This window comes from Periplaneta americana, chromosome 13 (genome assembly GCF_040183065.1).
Source record: "Periplaneta americana isolate PAMFEO1 chromosome 13, P.americana_PAMFEO1_priV1, whole genome shotgun sequence".
In the NCBI taxonomy this organism is placed as follows: Eukaryota; Metazoa; Arthropoda; class Insecta; order Blattodea; family Blattidae; genus Periplaneta; species Periplaneta americana.
In genome coordinates this window covers 116,646,322-116,665,278 of record NC_091129.1, presented here as the reverse complement: position 1 = coordinate 116,665,278, position 18,957 = coordinate 116,646,322, and the positions used below count along the sequence as shown (strand labels likewise).

Here is an 18,957-nt window from a genome sequence, read left to right as displayed (position 1 = left end):
TCTGACCTAATTTCAAGCATGGGAAATGGAGATGACGTGCTGTTACTTCCCTTTCTCCCCCTCTGTTCAGCAATAAACGGAACATGGTGTAGTTTACTATTGACATGGGTCAACTTGTCTTTTATAATAAATAAATCTACTATTTGTTCTATTGCAATGTTACAACAGAAGATTCAAAATTTATGTCATTATATTAAAAACTTTTCGCGCTTTTCGTATCATATTAATTAATTTTAATATTTAATATCAAACTTTCATTATCATTATTTTCTGGTCTAACTCCATTGTTTCTCTAAGTGTTTTCAACTCCCTGTCTGTTGTTAGAGATTACAAGATGTTTTCTTTGTATACTTTGTGTTACATCTTCTTTGCTAAAGCATCCGCATTCTCGTTTCCCAGGATTCCACAATGGGATGGTATCCATTGGAATACAATTCTTTTATTGAGTGATATTAATTGAGAGAGCATTTTAGTTATTTTGCTGTTTGAGATGAAGGTGTGTGTTTAGAGACGATTGATAGAATAGCTGCTTTGGAGTCTGACAATATAACTGCATTCCTAAATTTATTGATGTGGCATTGAAGATTCCTGAGACATTCACTTATTGCAATGATTTCACCATCAACACTTGTTGTTCCATATCCAAGTGATCTATAAAGTGAGAAGAGACAGCACGTAACACCTGCACTGGCACCTTGTTCTCAGTGTTTACTTCTGATTTCAGTATTTCTTCTGTTAAATTTAGATTATATTCTATATTTAATTTAAATTATATATGAATGCCATAATTACTTATTAATATTACACATACATTCTTACAATCCTAGTAACACATAAGTGAAGTCTGCAGTTCTAGTGCACATTTAATAGATACAGCATTTTACAAATATGGACACATTGAATCCACAGTTAAAGTATTGACTTCGTATAAACTTTGTAATAATCAGTCAAAAATATTGTTGAAGACATGAGAAGCATCATAAATTATTATCAATCTTGAGTTTATTAAGGTGCATAGTTAAAATTAGTCATTGCAGTGGCTGGATTTTCTTTCATAAAAAATAATAATTTGTTCATAATGCGAGTAAGAAAATGCATCCATTGTATTTTCCAATATATTGTTGCTTAAGGTGCAAATACTCGTAAGCTTCAAAATTTTCAAATTCAAGTTTTTGGTACCATTGAATTCGTCTACATAACGCATACCTACAAAGTATTGTAAATCACATTTTAATATTAATCGTGGAGAAGTAAACAATTCAACACCACATAAGCCCACAATTAATAGCGACAAAAAACAGTCTTTTTTTTCTATTCTCCTGTAAAATAATGATTTTGTGAGATACAAGCATTTGCATCTTATGCGACGATATCAGTCTCTCACTGATGTGTTACCTCGAGCTACAAAGAAGCAATAACAAGCAGCTGTAAGCAGGTGTAGCAACTTACTGTATAACTTACTAAACGCCATATAAAACTCGTTAATGTTGAGACGGCCATCTTTATCGGCATCATCGAAGGACAGCATGTTACCCAGACTACAGCCCTTGGCGAGCTGATTAAGGTGTTCTCGTCCAGCAATCTACAACAGATATTGTCAGTTAATATGAATGACCACCAAAATGAGGATTTCACTAAAGATTTCAGTACATGATTTGAATCAGGTAAATAATTAAGATAGTAATAAATAACTTACTGGATTGTTGAGCAATTAAGTGTATGAATTACTGAAGAGTAAGTGGATGAGATTAATATTTTATTGAAGGATTGGATGAGTTAGTTGGTGAGGGAGCAAGTCAATGAGTAAGTGAAGTAGTAAGTGATTAAGGCAGGCAATGAATGATTAATAAGTGAAAAATTGGATGGCTGAGTACCGTAAATGGATCTATGAATTACTGAGGGAGTAGGATCCATATAAACGAGATACAGAAGAAGTGAGTGAAAGATAAAGACATGCAATGAATGATAAATAAGTGGGTATTACACAATTGCGTGAATGAGTTATTGAAGGAGTAAATTAAATTAAAAAGGGGGTGAGTTAGTAACGTGCCAAGCAAGTAAGTGTCTTATTTTCAGGGATAGCAAGGAAGGTCATGCTTGCCCTAATATTTTATCAGAATACATAATAATTTAGAAATCTTCTCACCATTCGTAAACTACCGCAAGGGACAAAGAGTACTTAACCATATAAATGTTTACAAGTTCATTAAACCACTGATTTTGTTTTGACAATGAAACTCCTACAAGTACATAACTGCAAATACATTTGTAGTTTTAGAGAGAGAAGTCAAGTGTTACAAAAAAGTAAAGAATGCTAATGAACTTAGTTTCATTTCGAATATAGGTGATGCTTTAGTAGAGCAATTGATCCTTTCAATGCAGCTAAGGTTACAATCGGAATCTATACTAATAATAAATCTGTAGCCGAAATTTTTCTGGTAATTTTCGATTTTCTAAAAATAATTGGTCCTAACATATATAATTAACCACCCTGAAACCGAAAATCGCTTTTTTGAAATTTTTGTTTGTATGTCTGTCTGTCTGTCTGTATGTCTGTTACCTTTTCACGCAATAATGGCTTAACCGATTTCGATGAAAATTGGAACATAAATTAAGTTCGTTGTAACTTAGATTATAGGCTATATGGCATTCAAAATACGTTATTTAAAAGGGGGGTTATAAGGGGGCCTGAATTAAATAAATCGAAATATCTCGCTTATTATTGATTTTTGTGAAATATGTTACATAACAAAAGTTTCTTTAAAAATTATTTCTGATAAGTTTTATTCTCTGAAAAATTTTGATAGGACTGATATTTAATGAGATAAATGAGTTTTAAAATTAAAATAACTGCCATCTAAGGCGGTGTATTGAAATAAAAAACAAATGACTTCGTCTATAAGGGGCCTTGGACACAACAATCGAAAGCTATGAAACATAGCCCACAGACAATGTTTCTGTGTTTGTATGAAGTAATATTGGAAGCTAAATTAACCGATTTGTATAATTAATTATTATTTCATCATTGGAAAGTGTAGTTTCTCTGGATGGACATAATGCTATAATGTTATTACAGTAACTTGTGAGTAAATTGAGGACAGGTAAGATTAAAATAGCTTCTTATGCACAGAAAACTTGATAGGTTATTCTGTATATTCATTTCCTGTATTTCTTATAATAATGTTTATGAACATATTCATTTTTATCTCAGAGAATTAACGAACAACGAGAGTGTATTGATTTAGTATGCAGTAATAGTACGTTAGCTTAGCAATCCATTATTTTATAATTCAAATTTTAACTATGCTCAATTGAATCGTGTTAAAATACATAAAATGCATATGCAATAAATGCAATGCAAAAAAATTGGGTAATGAGCCAAGCAGATTATGTTGGCGCTGTTGTAAAAGTTGTTCCTCCTGAGATTAAAGAGCTCCCACAACAAATTAAAAACTTTCTAATTCGAGTACATCCGTTATCAACACACTTTTTCATAATATAATATAATATAATATAAACATAATAATAAATCTGTAGCCAAAATTTTTCTGTTAATTTTCGCTTTTCCAAAAATAATTGGTAATAACAATTAAGAAACATGTTGAAGGAATTGTCATTGCACCAAATGAGTGGTCTCTGGATCAAAATGATCGCATTTTAATATTTTAAATACAATTTAAATTAAGTAACATATTAAACGATTTATCCTTCTATCAAACACGAATGTTCCCTGGATCAAATGTCCTATTTTAACTATGTAATTACTTTATATTTATTTCTAACGGGTGCAGCAGAGCGCACGGGTACGGCTAGTAATAGATATAAGTATTCCAAACCTCTTAAACACATCTTTCATGAAGAGAGTAGTGGTACCTCTTGCTCCAACCGGAAGTCCAATTACTTCAAGCTCTTTTAGCCGGTACTTTTGGATATAATAAGGAATGGTAGGATTGTAGATATTATTTTTTTCCTTATCCACTTCTGCTGGCTGAATTGAGATCATAGACAAGTTTATAGCAACTGAACCAAATTTTATATGAATGAATATTACTATTAGTACGAGTATGTCATGCCAACCACAACCAGTGGCTGGTGATGCCCGCTTGGTATAGATAGTACAAGTAACTTTTACCAATAAAAACAGATAGTGCTGTAACCTGTACAAAGTCACAGTGGTCATATCATATAGCCGCTGTATACAACATTATTGCTCTTTGCAGTGACTGCATCGATGAGGGAGCAAATAGACAATATAATTATGCTGCTTCCGGTAACTATGACAACAGCAGCTCAACCAATTAGAGAGCTGGCTACTGTAATGATTAAAACTAAACAGAGGAGGCGAAGTAAAAGTATGTTTATTATATAGCAGAAGGACAGTGTTTTACACATACTAATTTTCATTACTGTACAAAATACAGTAACGGAGGAAAAAAATGTTGAATATTTCAAAAAATTTTACTGCTGTAAGCTGTACCTAACCCCTTAAACTGATTTACCTACCGCCAGTAGTAATGGAGGAAAGAAAGAAGAGGCTCAACATTAGAAAAATTCTCGAATCTTCCCTCACTCTCCTTAACATCGATTTTCTCACTGGATACTCTACCTGCTCAAGTTCGTCACGCTCCAGTGCTCCATCATTATTCTGGTCATAGTGACTGAACATGATGCTGACGAGGTACTCCTTCCCAGAGCTGCGGTTATCCTGCGCCATGAGCTTTGCATGGTTGTATAGCAGCAGATTATCTTTGAGGATCTCGTACTCCTGCAGCGAACAGTCGCCATCTTCCAGCAGTAGAGACTCGTTGTGCGCGGTAGTTGTAGCCGCAACACTCAACTGCGAGGTCACCTCTGGTTCCTCTGGAAATACAGCAAGGAGTCTTTTAGACTACACTGTCCCTTCAGTGGTGTGCAAATTATCTAAATGATTGTGAGTGGTGTCTCAAGAGAAAATGTCAAACAATCAAGTGCCTATAGCAGGGATGTCAAGTGCGTATATATTGTACTCTCTGACAAGGAGTGCAGACACCTTCTGCTTACAAAATCGAATTCACACATACGCTTAAGAGATATTCTAAGTCATTGTTACACCTCGTTTAAAGGCTAGAAATACCCGATCTATATACAGTGCGTGGCAAAAGACTCTCCGCATTGAACTCAGAGGTGCATGGGAACACTTAAGTTGGCAGCACTAAGATAAGGCGAGAGAGCAGCAGTGCGGGCATTGACCTAGAGCAGGTAGTAACTGAATAGGATTTTACGTACGCATAACTGAGTGTGGACGTTATGCTTGTAAGCGTAATTCGTTGCCAACGTAACTGAGTATAACCCTAGATCATATATGTAACAGATATGTCGGGTTTATAGGCTTTGAGGTTAACAACTTTTGTCAGGTTTACTGCGCTGCCATCTAGTTGTTACATAAGGAGTCACGTCATAATACCCATTTGAATTACATCGGCGACTGTGCTGCCATCTCGTGTTCGTTTACGGCGGACGGGTGGCGATCCTGGCGGTTGTTCTCTTCAAAGTGCTGCCGATTTTAACGTAGCGAGGAGTTATCTGTTACATATATGATCTAGGGTATAACTGAGTGTGCTAGCGCATCGCACTCGCTGCGGAGAGACTTATGTCACGCACTGTAATAGGCCTATTATGCAAGAAAATTCATAGGTCTCTAAAATTGTATTTTAAATATTGACTTAGGGGTCTATTTTATTTGAAATGGCAGGAATTTAACACTTAGTTATCATTCTAATCTACTTCTTGCATCCCAGTTTACAATGTCTTTTATTACTGCCCAACAACTATTACACGATTCCATGGCTCTTATCCATTACAGGCTCTTTATCACACAATGGGGCACATGGGACTTAGCAGGTGCATGTAGATTTTACCGCCCCATAGTGCACGTCATTAAAAACATTATTATATAGACTATGATACTTAGCTATAATTAAAGTTTAAGAGTCAATAACATACTCTTCCAGGAAAAAGGAACTCTTCTCCTCAGAACGAACAATTAAACTTACAATAATTTTAAGTTTTACAATGGAATGCTGAGGTATATCCCACGCCAAGAAGACAGAGACTCAAGTTAGTTTGCTTAACTCTAAAATAGATGGTTTCACAATAATGTAAGCAAACTTTTACATTAATATATTTATGAATCATAAAATTAGAAATGAAGACATTTAAGAAATAGTTAAGAATATTGAGTCTTAAAGAAAACAATTGAAAATAACAAACAAAAGTGGAAAGAACAGTACCAAAGAAAGAATGATGGCATATTTAACAAAAGAGGTTAAGGAACAGCCTGATAGGTCGTTCAAAACGATGGGAATATTGCTTCTCTTGGAGACAAAATAGGCCAGAACACCTATACATTGAAGCTGTAGAAGAATAATCTAAGAAGCAATATTGGATTCAAGCAATGTCATGTAGGCGTACGGGTACTGGTAATTTTCAATGCAAATAAAATAAGTCCAATAAAGATCGATTTAAGCCTATATTTAATAAATTATAGCCTGAAATTGAGAAATTCTAGGGAAGACATATAATATGCAATAATTTTGGGTATCTGCATCACGTTCACAGCTAGGCCTACATATTATCATCGAAAGCAGGACTGTCTTATTTGATGATGGAACCAATGTGTTGCTCCGAAGCTTTGTATAGGCCTATTTAAACAACTATGACACTGAGAATTTACTCTAAAATCTCGCACTAGGCATATGCTAAAACTTTGAAAGTCTAAAATCATACTAGGCCTACTTAATTAAACTTCGTAAGAAGAATGTTTATTACAGTGCACAGAAGTTTGAACTGAAAAAAAAAATTGTACAGTTCTAGATTATATTGCTGTTTTGTATGCTAGCCAGTGAATCCAAATTTCACGAGTTTGAACCCACAGATGATAACGAGGGATTTTAAAGAATGATAAAATCACACACGTTACTTCGGAACTAAAGCTGTTTTTGTGGTGAATGGTGGTAATAGGTAGTAGTAGTGTAGTATTGTACGAGAGGTTCACGTGTAATAAATACCGGGGGTCTACAGTAAAATGTAGATTGATGTAACACCCTATCTCTACTAACACTCCTGTCGCCTCCACGTCCATTCCAAGCCATTTATGTATGAGAAGTGTAAAGAGAACAATATTTGGTGTTCGCTGCGAGTTTGGCTTGCTTATAAATTTCAAGCATTCGTTTTTATGACTTACGTCTTTCGGAAATCTGTAAAGGAAGTAAGTAATAATGGGTGGGGCCTGAGAGGATAACTACAATTCTCGAAGGCTGGAACTATACTTTCAGATTAGGGTTGAGTAAGCTTACCAAATATAACAACTTTATACTTACGTATGAAATGTCACAGTATTTCCCATAGATTTTACTTCAGTGCTATACCACACACGTAACAAATAACCATTATTAAAATTTTAGGTAGACATTTAAATATTGTCATGTTAAATTGCAGCCGAATTTTGGCGCCTTTACGGTTCGCAGATATTAATCGAACCAGTATAGCCAACTCGGCCATGCTGAATGTCTCTAAATGCTACGCAAAAAGTCTCCATTTCCAAGTAAAATTCCCCAATTTTAAATAAATAATTACATTTTCTTCGCATAAGATATTTTATTATTATTGCTGCTGATTATGCTGCTACCACCACCACCACCACCACCACCACCACCACCATCACTTTTAGTTAGCAGCGTGGTTTTGATGCTGTAGGTTTGGATTAGCGGCGCGGTTTTGATGCTCTAGTGTTGGGTTAACATCACGTTTTTTTGCTCTAGTGTTGCGTTAGCTCTAGGTTTGGGTTAGCGGTACGTTTTATGACGCTCTTGGGTTGGGTTAATGACGCGGTTTTGACGGTCTGGTGTTAGTTTAGCGCGCGTTTTTGACGCTCTACTTTTGGGTTAGCGGCGCATTTTTGACGCTCTTCTTTTAAATTAGCGGGACTGTTTTGACGCTGTAGGTTTGGGTTCGAGCGTTTTTGACACTCTAGGGGTGGCTTATCGGCGTGTTTTTGACGTTCTAGGTTTGGGATAGCTGCGCGTTTTTGATGCTCTAGTGTTGTGTTAGCGGCCCGGTTTTGACACTGCAGGTGTGGGTTGGCGGCGCGTTTTTGACACCCCAGGTTTGGTTAGCGATTTGGTTTTGACGCTCTAGGTATGGGTTACCTGCACGTTTTTGACGCTGTAGGGTTGGGTTAGTGACACGGTTTTGACGCTCTGGTGTTGGTTTAGCGGCGCGTTATTGACCCTCTAGTGTTGGATTAGAAGCGCGTTTATGACCCTCTAGAATTAGGTTAGCGACTCGTCTTTGACGCCCTTGTATTAGATTAGCGGCGCGTTTTTGACGCAGTAGGTTTGGGTTGTCGTGTTTTTGACACTCTAGGGGTGGAGTAGTGGCGTGTTTTCGACGCTCTAGGTTTGGGATAGCGGCGCGTATTTGACGCTCTAGTGTTGAGTAAGTGGCGCAGTTTTGACGCTGTAGGTGTAGGTTAGAGGCGCGTTTTGACAGTAGTGATGGGTTAGTGGCGCGATTTTGACTCTGCATGTGTGGGTTAGAGGCGTGGTTTTGACGCTCTAGGCTTGGGTTAGCGGCACGTTTTTGACGCTATAGTTAGGTTAGCAACACGTTTTCGAAGCTCTAGTGTTGCATTAGCGGCGACGTTTTGACGCACTAGTTATAGGTTCGTTGCCCGTTATTGACGCTCTAGCGTTGGTTAGCGGCGCATTTTTTACGCTCTAGAGTTGGATTAGCGATTCGTTTTTGGCGCTTTTGATTTTGATCAGCGACGCGTTTTTGACGCTTTAGGTTTGGGTTGTCGCGTCTTTTATGCTCTGCGGGTGGCTTACCGGCGTGTTTTTGACGCTCTAGGTTTGAGACAGCGGCACGTATTTGACGCTCTGGTGTTGGGTCAGCGGAGCGGTTTTGACGCTGCAGGTGTAAGTTAGCGGCGTTTTTTGACGCTCCAGGTCTGGGTTAGCGGCGTGGTTTTAACGCTCTACGAGTGGGTTAGTGGCGCGTTTTTGACGCTCTAGAGATAGGTTCGTATCACGCTTTTGACACTATAGTGTTGGGTTAGCGGCGAGGTTTTGACGCTCTAGGTTTGGGTTAGCGACTCGCTTCTGACGCTCTAGTGTTGGGTTAGTGGCACAGTTTTGACTCTGCACGTGTGGGTTAGCAGCGTAGCTTTGACGCTCTAGGCTAGCGGCTCGTTTTTGACGCTATAGTTGGGTTAGCATCACGTTTTTGACGCTCTAGTGTTGCTTTAGCGGCGAGGTTTTGACGCTGTAGCTATGGGTTCGTTGCCCGTTATTGACGCTCTATTGTTGGCTAGCGGCGCGTTTTTGACGCTCTAGAGTTGGTTACGCGACTCGTTTCTGACACTCTTGGTTTGGATTAGCGACGCGTTTTTGACGCTTTAGGTATTGGTTGTCGCGTTTTTTATGCTGTAGGTGTGGCTTACCGCCGTGTTTTTGACGCTCTACGTTTGGCATAACGGCACGTTTTTGACGCTCTGGTGTTTGGTTAGCGGAGCGATTTTGACGCTGCAGTGTAAGTTAGCTGCGCTTTTTGGACTTCCCATGTCTGGGTTAGCGGCGTGGTTTTGACACTCTAGGCTTGGTTTAGCAGCACGGTTTTGACGCTCTAGGGATGAGCTAGCATCACGTTTTGGACGCTCTAGTGTTGGGTTAGCGGCGGGGTTTTGACGCTCTATGTTTGGATTAGCTGCACGTTTTCGACGCTGTGGGGTTGGGTTAGTAACGCGGTTTTAACGCTCTGGTGTTGGTTTAGCGGCGCGTTTTTGACGTTCTAGTGTTGGGTTAGCGGCGCGTTTTTGAGGCTCTAGAGTTAGGTTAGTGACTCGTCTTTCACGCTCTTGTATTGGATTAGCAGCGCTTTTATGACGCTGTATGTTTCGGCTGTCGCGTTTTTGACGCTCTAGCGGTGAATTTGCGGCGTGTTTTTGACGGTATAGGTTTGGGATAGCGGCGCGATTTTGACGCTCTGGTGTTCGGTTAGTGGCGCGGTTTTGACGCTGCAGATGTAGGTTAGCGGCGCGTTTTTGTCGCTTCAGGTTTGGGTTAGAGGCATGGGTTTAACGCTCTATGCGTGGTTTAGCGTTTTTGACGCTCTAGTGTTGTGTTAGCAGCGCGGTTTTGACGCTCCAGGGTTGGGTTAGCGGCTCGTTTTTGACGGTCTAGGTTTGGGTTAGCGGTTCGTTTTTGACGCTCTAGTGTTGGGTTAGCGGCGAGGATTTGACGCTGCATATTTGAGTTAGCGGTGTGGTTATGACGCTCTAGGCTTGGGTTAGCGGCGCGTTTTTGACACTCTAGTGTTGGGTTAGCATCACGTTTTTGACGCTTTAGTGTTGGGTTAGCGATGCGGTTTTGACTCTTTACGTATGGGTTATTTGTCCGTTATTGACGCTGTACGGTTGGGTTAGTGACTCGATTTTGACGCTCCGGTGTTGGTTTAGCGATGCGTTTTTAACGCTCCAGTGTTGGGTTAGCGGCGCGTTTTTGACGCTCTAGAGTTGGGTTAGCGACTTGTTTTGACGCTCTTGATTTTGATTAGCGGCGCGTTTGTGAGTCTTATGGTTTGGGTTATCGCGTTTTTGACGCTCTAGGTTTGGGATAGCGGCGCGTTTTTGACGCTCTGGTGTTCGGTTAGTGGCGCGGTTTTGACGCTGTAGGTTGGATTAGCCGCCTGTTTTTGACGCTCCAGGTTTGGGTTAGCGGCGTGGTTGTGATGCTTTAAGCTTGGGTTAGCGGCACGTTTTTGACGCTTTACTTTTGGGTTAGTGGCGCGGTTTTGACGCTGCAGGTTCTGGTTAGCGGTGCGTTTTTGACGCTCCAGGATTGGTTAGCGGCGCGGTTTTGATGCTGTAGGTTTGTATTAGCGGCGCGTGTTTGACGCTCTAGAGTTGGGCTAGCATCACGTTTTTGTGCGCTAGTGTTGGGTTAGCGGCGCGATTTTGACGTTCTGGGTTTGGGTTAGTGGCATGTTTTATGATGCTCTTGGGTTGAGTTAGTGACGCGGTTATGACGGTCTGGTGTTGTATAGCGGCGCTCCACAATCAACTATCCATATGCTAAGCGGGAGCTAATGTTAAATATTTTTTCTTACATGCGTTTTCTTATTTATTCTGCAACTTTGTAATAATATTCTTCCAACTTGCACTATATTTGAAATATTTGTTTAGTTGAAAGTATTTCACATCTTCACAAAGTCTGGGAAGGTAGTTCATAGACATTCTGTATGTACTGTATATGTTTGAATAATACAATAAGAACAATGTTTGCCATTTTCTAAATGTTAGTTGGCATTCTTTTTACTCTGCTCTTAAAAATTATGTCAGTCAAATGCTAACCTTCGTCTGAAGCCTCACGCGTAAGGTCAGCATCATTATCTTGGTAAATTGTCGATCATATTGCAGAAATTTCATGACTGATAGCAGCTTTCAGTCCGTCGATCGTCTTTGGCTTACATTAGACGACTGTTTTAAAGAATATAACTCAGTATCGACAAAAGGACAGTTAGTTCTTTTTGTACAGTATGACAACGCAGCAAACTATAATGCTGTTATTAGTAGAGTAATCGTGGCTCGTGGTTTTAAAATTTATTGAGGAAGGCTCTAGGCTGAAATGGCAAATTTGCAGGGCCTCGAGCATGAGTATTTGTTTATTTATTTGTTGTTTATTCGTGTATTTCCGTAACTGGGAATTTTTAAGAATAAGTTATTATAATATATATAATGGGCACTTGATTTACCTTAATTCATTTGCTTGTAGACGAAATCGCCCCTTCTCTCTTTCGATATATTATTACACACAAAATTCATTGTTCTCAAATGAACACTCGCAAACGGCTCTCACAATCACAAGTTCACAACCGCATACAATACCGATACTTGTAATACGAAGGACAAGCCAAAACTAATTTGCACGTTAGAATTTCCGTTGAATTGTTTTCCCGTCCCTGACGGAGGTTTGAAAAACTTTCACTTTATGGGATATCAGGGTTACCAATTGTGTTAACGAATAACTAAACGACTCCTTCATCTTATCATCGCAATGTTATCCTAAAATACAAATTAGGCCTATGAATGAGAGAGCGGACACGTGACCTCAAGAATGGAGTGTCAGACATTGTTTCTTTTCTTTTCTTCAAGAGAGTTTTTTAAAACTCAGAGCTAGAAAATTTTGGCAACGACTCAAGGCGTAACATCTCTGCGGCTTAGCTGTACCCTTATTAACCAGAGGAAATCAACCCGTCCTGTTTCTATTGTGCGGATGTGAAACTAAAGGTTGACCCTCTGTTATTACTATAATTATAACCTATCTCAAAAACATCTATCGGTAACCAATAGTCCCAAATATATTGACCGTTATTAACGAACGAGCCGAGTAAAATTTCGATGTTTCTCCTCTATTGAAAATCTTTATTCTACTATTAAACACAAACAAGTGTGAAGATTTTTGTAGAAGATTTTTATAGGGGCGGCTCCGCCTAAGAGCCTTTAACTACGAGCCGCTACTGTACTAGAGACTTTCTGGCCAGCAAAAAAAGTCTACATTCTGTCGCATGCGTCGTATTCATCAGGCATAGCTCAGTGTGACTTTGTTTTGGTTTCAAAACTCGAAGCACCATTGAAAGGCTGCTATTTTGATGTTGCAGACGCCATGAAAAGGGCTGTAACGAGAGCACTGAATAGAGCCCTTCTACCATCCTTTAAAGTCTCTTCATGATTGCTGTGTAATAGCAGGAGGAAGCTACTTTGAAAACAGTAGGCCAACTCAGATTGTTCATAGCCTACAAGGAGCTACTACTTTTTCCAGCAACTTTCTACTTTTCCATTTACCGCACTGTGCATATTTATATTGGTAACTGCGATACTCAGAGCCGGTCTTACAGTTTTATATAAATGGTCGGCAGCCCGACCTAATCGATGAGTCGTCGAGCGTATTGGAAGATCGTAGTACAGCAGTCAATCCGCATTACAGAGAGTGCTTTTAAAAATTGACCTTAATTATTTAAGCGAATTAAAGTGAAATCACATTTTTCAAACTCGCATATAATGAGAAGTGCCATTATACTTAGTGACTCGGAATAACGCATTAGAGCTGCGACACAGCTCTGACGTATCAGCGGACGCAATTATTTAGCGACGTGCGAGCAAGAAGGCCTCATGTGCAATGACACATTTTCCCATTCATTTCATTTTTTAAATATTAGCCATCTGTGCATCTACGGAGTATTGAATTCAAATAAAGTGTTAAAAACATGTATGGAGTCATTTCAGAGGCGAAAGTGTGGTGAACCCGGGAGAATTGAATCAGAAGTTATGTAGACTACATAAGCCTATACACTGTTCCGTCGATATACTAGAAAGCCAATGTTTACTTACTTAGATGTAACACGCGGAGCAAGTCTCACACAAACCGCAAGCATCATGTTTAGGTAGAGCATGAAAGTCTTGACTTCCAAGGAATATTATGAACAGTAAAAAATCAATCATACGGGAATGGATATTTAAGAATTATTAATTCATTATGAAACGTAATTATGATGCAGCGTCAATACAGATTAATATTATTTCCTAGAATATAATTATCCGTAAAATAGAATAAATAAATAAATAAATAAATAAATAAATAAATAAATAAATAAATAAATAAATAATAAATAGATAAATAAATAGATAAGTAAATAAATAAATAAGCAGTTAAACATATAAATAAATATAAATGAATAAAGAGAGAGAGAAAGAAAGAAAGAAAGAAAGAAAGAAAGAAAGAGGCAAATAAGGAAGAGACAGATAGACAGACGGACAGATATGTAAATAGACAGACAGACGGGTGGGTGGGTGGGTGGGTGGGTGGGTGGATGGATGGATGGATGGATGGATGGATCGATCGATCGATTTATAGATGGATGGATGGATGGGTAGGTAGATAGATAGATGGATGGATGGATGGATAGATAGATAGATAGATAGATAGATAGATAGATAGATAGATAGATAGATAGATAGATAGATAGATAGATAGATAGATAGATAGATAGATAGATAGATAGATAGATAGATAGATAGATAGATAGATAGATAGATAGATAGATAGATAGATAGATAGATAGATAGATAGATAGATAGATAGATAGATAGATAGATAGATAGATAGATAGATAGATAGATAGATAGATAGATAGATAGATAGATAGATAGATAGATAGATAGATAGATAGATAGATAGATAGATAGATAGATAGATAGATAGATAGATAGATAGATAGATAGATAGGTAAAAAATAAACAAATAAATAAAATATTGTCTTAAACCTCCAGAAATATCCTTAATATCTACTCTATTTTCAAGTCATTGAATAATAGGCCTATTTACTTTGTCAGAAATATTCAGACGTGAACGTTTTGCGACATGATGCTTTCCGGTATACGACGGCTTGGATTCTTGTCACAACAGACCACGTTGTACTGTTTTGCTGCTTTCTTTAGACTCAAACGCATTCTACTAAATCGGCGGAGCAGTGTACAGTGTTTTGCAACAATGCAGGATCATATTACTTGAGGTATTCTGGAGAGAATTTTCCGTTGATTACTATCAACGCATACTGCTAGTAAAAGTTGGAATAGCATACACCAGCCCTGGGCATAATGGGGAAGAAAACAGAAACCAAATGTCCTTTCCGCTTCACCGCTTTAGAAACGAATACATAGTAAGACACTGTGCATCAGTGGTGGAGTTTAGCCAATCAGCAAGAGCTGAAAGCTATGATGCATGCCTCATACTATCCGTCACTTAGCAATGCTTGCCTTCAGATCTACTCGTATTGATCCGATACGTAACTGTCTCTGCCGGGGAATGTGAGTGGGTTATTAAGGGGTATTCTGCAGTACCTCAATTAAGGTATTAACGACCAGACCTGGCATACATGATGCAATTTTTATTTGCGTTTCAAATCCTGTAGTTATTTCTGTCGAACTCTGGTATATGGTAGTGGTTACAAAGATGGTACTGGTGGTGGCGATGATGGTGTGAATGTTAACGGTTATGCTGATGTACTGCAAAGGTCTAACCTGGAGGCGGTGGCGGCGGACGTCGCTGGACGCAGCCGAAGGTGTGGTCCACGGCAATGCTGCGCGCCTGCAGACAGGCCGTGCGGTGCAGCTCGCAGTGGTTGGCGTACAGCTGGCCGTCCGTGCCGCACACCAGCTTCTGGTGCCGCCGGCAGCGACGCTGACACACACACTGCGCCTCACCATCCACTGTCTTGCATTCCCGACCCTTTCCGCAGTACTTCACAAGACACGGGTCTGCAACACAACCACAACAGCTTAAGCAAATGTACTTCACATGCCCCAAGTGAACACTTGTAAATACCTAGGTATATACTTAAGTAACAAACTGGCTTGGGAGGAACAAGTCACTAATACTACAGGGACATCATTTTATTTTTACTTCAATTTTTATTGTACCTGAGTTTTTGAATGTACTTCACTCCCACCCCTTCTACTAAGGAAGTTCCAACTCCACACAGAACCAAGACCGCAGATAGTAAGCAGTACTGAGTTACTGAGTATAGTACCTTCCAAAAATATGTTCGCGTTTTCCAGTGACGAAAGAGCTTTCAATATTGAATCATATTTTCGCACAGGTACTGTCCGTTTGCCTACGTCGCATCCCGATTTCCCCCACCTGCTTCTGCTCGCCCCTCTGTAATAGCTGGGCTGTCTTAGCTCTTTTCTGAAAACATTAATTTCTCTTAGGAATTGGAAGTTTACGTAATATTATACAGCTGTTTAATTTAACTTAAATAAAAGGGCATCGTTAAGTAATTAACTGTCACGTGATTTCCTCCCTTTCTACAATCCTGCGGCATAACCACTTGGACGGACAGTAGATAGCATGTCTGAGTAATTTTACATTTTCGGGTCGGGCAGAAGTGAAGATTGAATTTACAGTACGTAGAGTAGGTACAGAATTATTTCAACATGAGTTACTAGTACGAAGGACGAAACTGGCAATTGGAATTAGATGCAATAGTCTATAGTGCGATAATATGCACAAAAGAACTGAAGCCTGTATCGAATTGAACGGCCACCATTTTCAAAATTGTGTTTAATATTCATATTATGATTATTTTTCAATTGAACTTCTTTCTCTATATTGTACGCTAATGTGCTGTAGACAGTATAATATACACTGCATAATGAATACGTTCGCATGGATAACGCTTCTTTCTCTATATTGTACGCTAATGTGCTGTAGACAGTATAATATACACTGCATAATGAATACGTTCGCATGGATAACTCACTTCGTGAGTAAAAACACTTATTCTTAATACAGTACTGTACTTTGATTAAAGAAAAACCTAATGAAAATTATCAAACTCAAAATCGCGATATTTCCTAGTTTACGTAAATGGATGAACTACTTTTCTTTCTTCCTATACCTAGTAGAGTGATTTGTGTTTTACGCCAGTATCATCGAACTCCAGTCTTGGAGGGGGGGAGCAAGCGGTGTTTCCGGTTCTCTAACGGTATAGACAGGTTAATATCAAAATTGTTAGTGAAAATAAAATAATGTCCCTGTACAAGGAAAGCCTGGAAAGCACTACATTTCTCTACGCGCATTCTTAAGAAAGCTAACCGAAGGTCAAAAGAATTAGCGTACAAAACCCTTGTTCGCCCAGTTATGGATTATGGAGCAGTAGGTTGGGATCCGTACAGACAAAACCAAATCGATTCAATAGAAAAGGTCCAACGCAGGGCAGGAAAATATGTCAAAATGGGGAAGGGACATGTCGAAAAGATAGTAAAAGACTTAGGGTGGGAATTTCTCAAATCAAGGCGACGAAAAACCAGGTTTAGTGCACAAATGGGACACAAAGCATGGGCCGACATCAGTGCTAGATTAGTGACACCATCATATTTAGGCAGGGTTGATCATATTAGGAAGTTTAAATGCAGAAAACAAAGAACGGACGTTGGAAAATTTTCATTTTTTAAACGCATAATAGTAGGCTGGAACAGCTTACCTGCGGTAACCTTTCAAGGTAATCCTCTCAAAATCAATACATTTAAGGGGAAGTTACGAAGATTAGGCTGAAAATTTAATTGTAGATGCAGCGTAATTATCTAAATTGTGTAATGTAATTAAGTTGATATGTAATAAATTAAGTTGATATGTAATTCATTAAGATGCCTTGTAATTACTTAAGTTGATAATAGTTGGGTTTAATAGAAGTACTTATATGTTAGGTTTACTATAGCATAGTTTTTATTTATAGTCAGAATTAAATTTACGTTTATTTTATTTTTTATTGCTGTAATTATTGTAATGTTATTAGTGTATATTATATATCACTGCCACCGGGTGTATAGCCAATTGTAGTGTTAAATACATACATACATACATACATACATACATACATGCATACATACATACATGCATACATACATACATACATACATACATACATACATACATACATACATACATACATACATACTGTCGGTGACTCAGGAGAAGATGAGAGCGGACTGAGGGGAAAGGGATATGAACAGATAACGTACGACAACACATCAATATTTGTAATGTAGTAAGCGGAAACATTAGGTCTCCTTCTGTTCAACTTAGTTTTAATTTCTATATGCATTGTTACTCATGTTTCCTGCACGAGTAATAACCTGGCAACTGGGATGCTTATCTGAGCGATGTTTATAATAATCAACAGCGATAGTCAAGAACAGGGATGGGCAACTCGTGCTCACAAAGTGCTAAAAAAAACCTTGAAAGGGAGAAAGACAGACGAAGCCATCCGTAGCAGTAGCAAGTTGTTTGTAGTTTCGCTGCAAATCAGTTCATTGCCGCGGTGCGCTCTGGCGGCTCATGCAGGTGGTCGTGATATCTACTCCATGATTTGAATTTCAGAATGACGCATTGTACAGGGACATCATTTTATTTTTACTTCAATTTTTATTGTACCTGCGTTTCTAAATGTACTTGACTCCCACCCCTTTCACTAATGTCCTTGCTAACGTTAGTCACACAAACTTACGGCCGCTGTTGCTAGCAGTGAAATAAACAATACAGAGTACAGTGTGTTTCAGAAATATGTTGGATTTTCTATAGAAGAAAGAGCTTATATTATTGAAGTTTATTTTTACACAGGTATCGTGTGTAGCATAACTCAATTTATCTGTGTGGACTGAACACAAGTGAAGTTTAAAGTTACCGAAAGTACGGTACCCTATAATATGGTGCGGTACTTAACAGCATTATTTAAACAAGATTTTTGTTTTACTGTTTGTAGGTATGAAGGACGATGATGGAAACTGGAATTACATATAACCGAATGTGAACAACATTTTTTTTTTCACAATTTCCTGATTATATCATTACGGAATATTTTCGTAGAAATGGCATTAATCTGGTAGATAAATTTAGAGCAACAGAATGTACAGAAAGGAAGAAAAGTGTAAGATGGCCAACAAAGGTGACAGAAGATGCTGTAGAAAGGGTGCAGCGAGGTCCTAATAAGTCGGTCAAGAAGTTAGCTGTAGAAATTGGGTTTCTTACGGAAGTGCTCACAAAATTCTCAGGAATAAATTAGGTTAGTAATATGCTGAATAAAGTAGACATTACATAATGAATATAACCGCCTGAAGAGTTGAGTTTGTGAAAAAAAATTGTTACTATTCTACTGTTTTTTTTTTGGATAAAATACTGTAAAAGTAATGAGCAAATTGAAAATAGTAATACTGTATTTCCCTGTAACATAAATGAATACACTACTTTTCTCTCCTCCTATAGCTAGTAAAATGGTTTGTTTATATAATGCACTAGCAGCTCCAAACTCCTGTAATGGAAGGGGGGTAACAGTGTTTCCGAGTAGGTATAGCCAGGTTAATAT

At 38.4% G+C, this 18,957-nt stretch overlaps 1 protein-coding gene across 3 annotated transcripts in view; it reads right to left on the bottom strand.

Annotated features, from left to right (window-relative positions):
* Positions 1–18,957, bottom strand: part of LOC138712306 (follistatin-related protein 5-like) — a 218,015-nt gene that overhangs the window by 46,091 nt on the left and 152,967 nt on the right. For 2 of the 3 annotated variants that reach the window (XM_069843933.1, XM_069843935.1), the window contains exons 2-4: positions 15,116–15,352; positions 4,607–4,860; positions 1,450–1,582 (exon numbers count right to left, since the gene is read on the bottom strand). In XM_069843933.1, coding sequence (XP_069700034.1) covers positions 1,450–1,582; positions 4,607–4,860; positions 15,116–15,352 — 624 coding nt within the window. The remainder of the gene's footprint in view (positions 1–1,449; positions 1,583–4,606; positions 4,861–15,115; positions 15,353–18,957) is intronic. The other variant, XM_069843934.1, reaches the window with a different exon arrangement.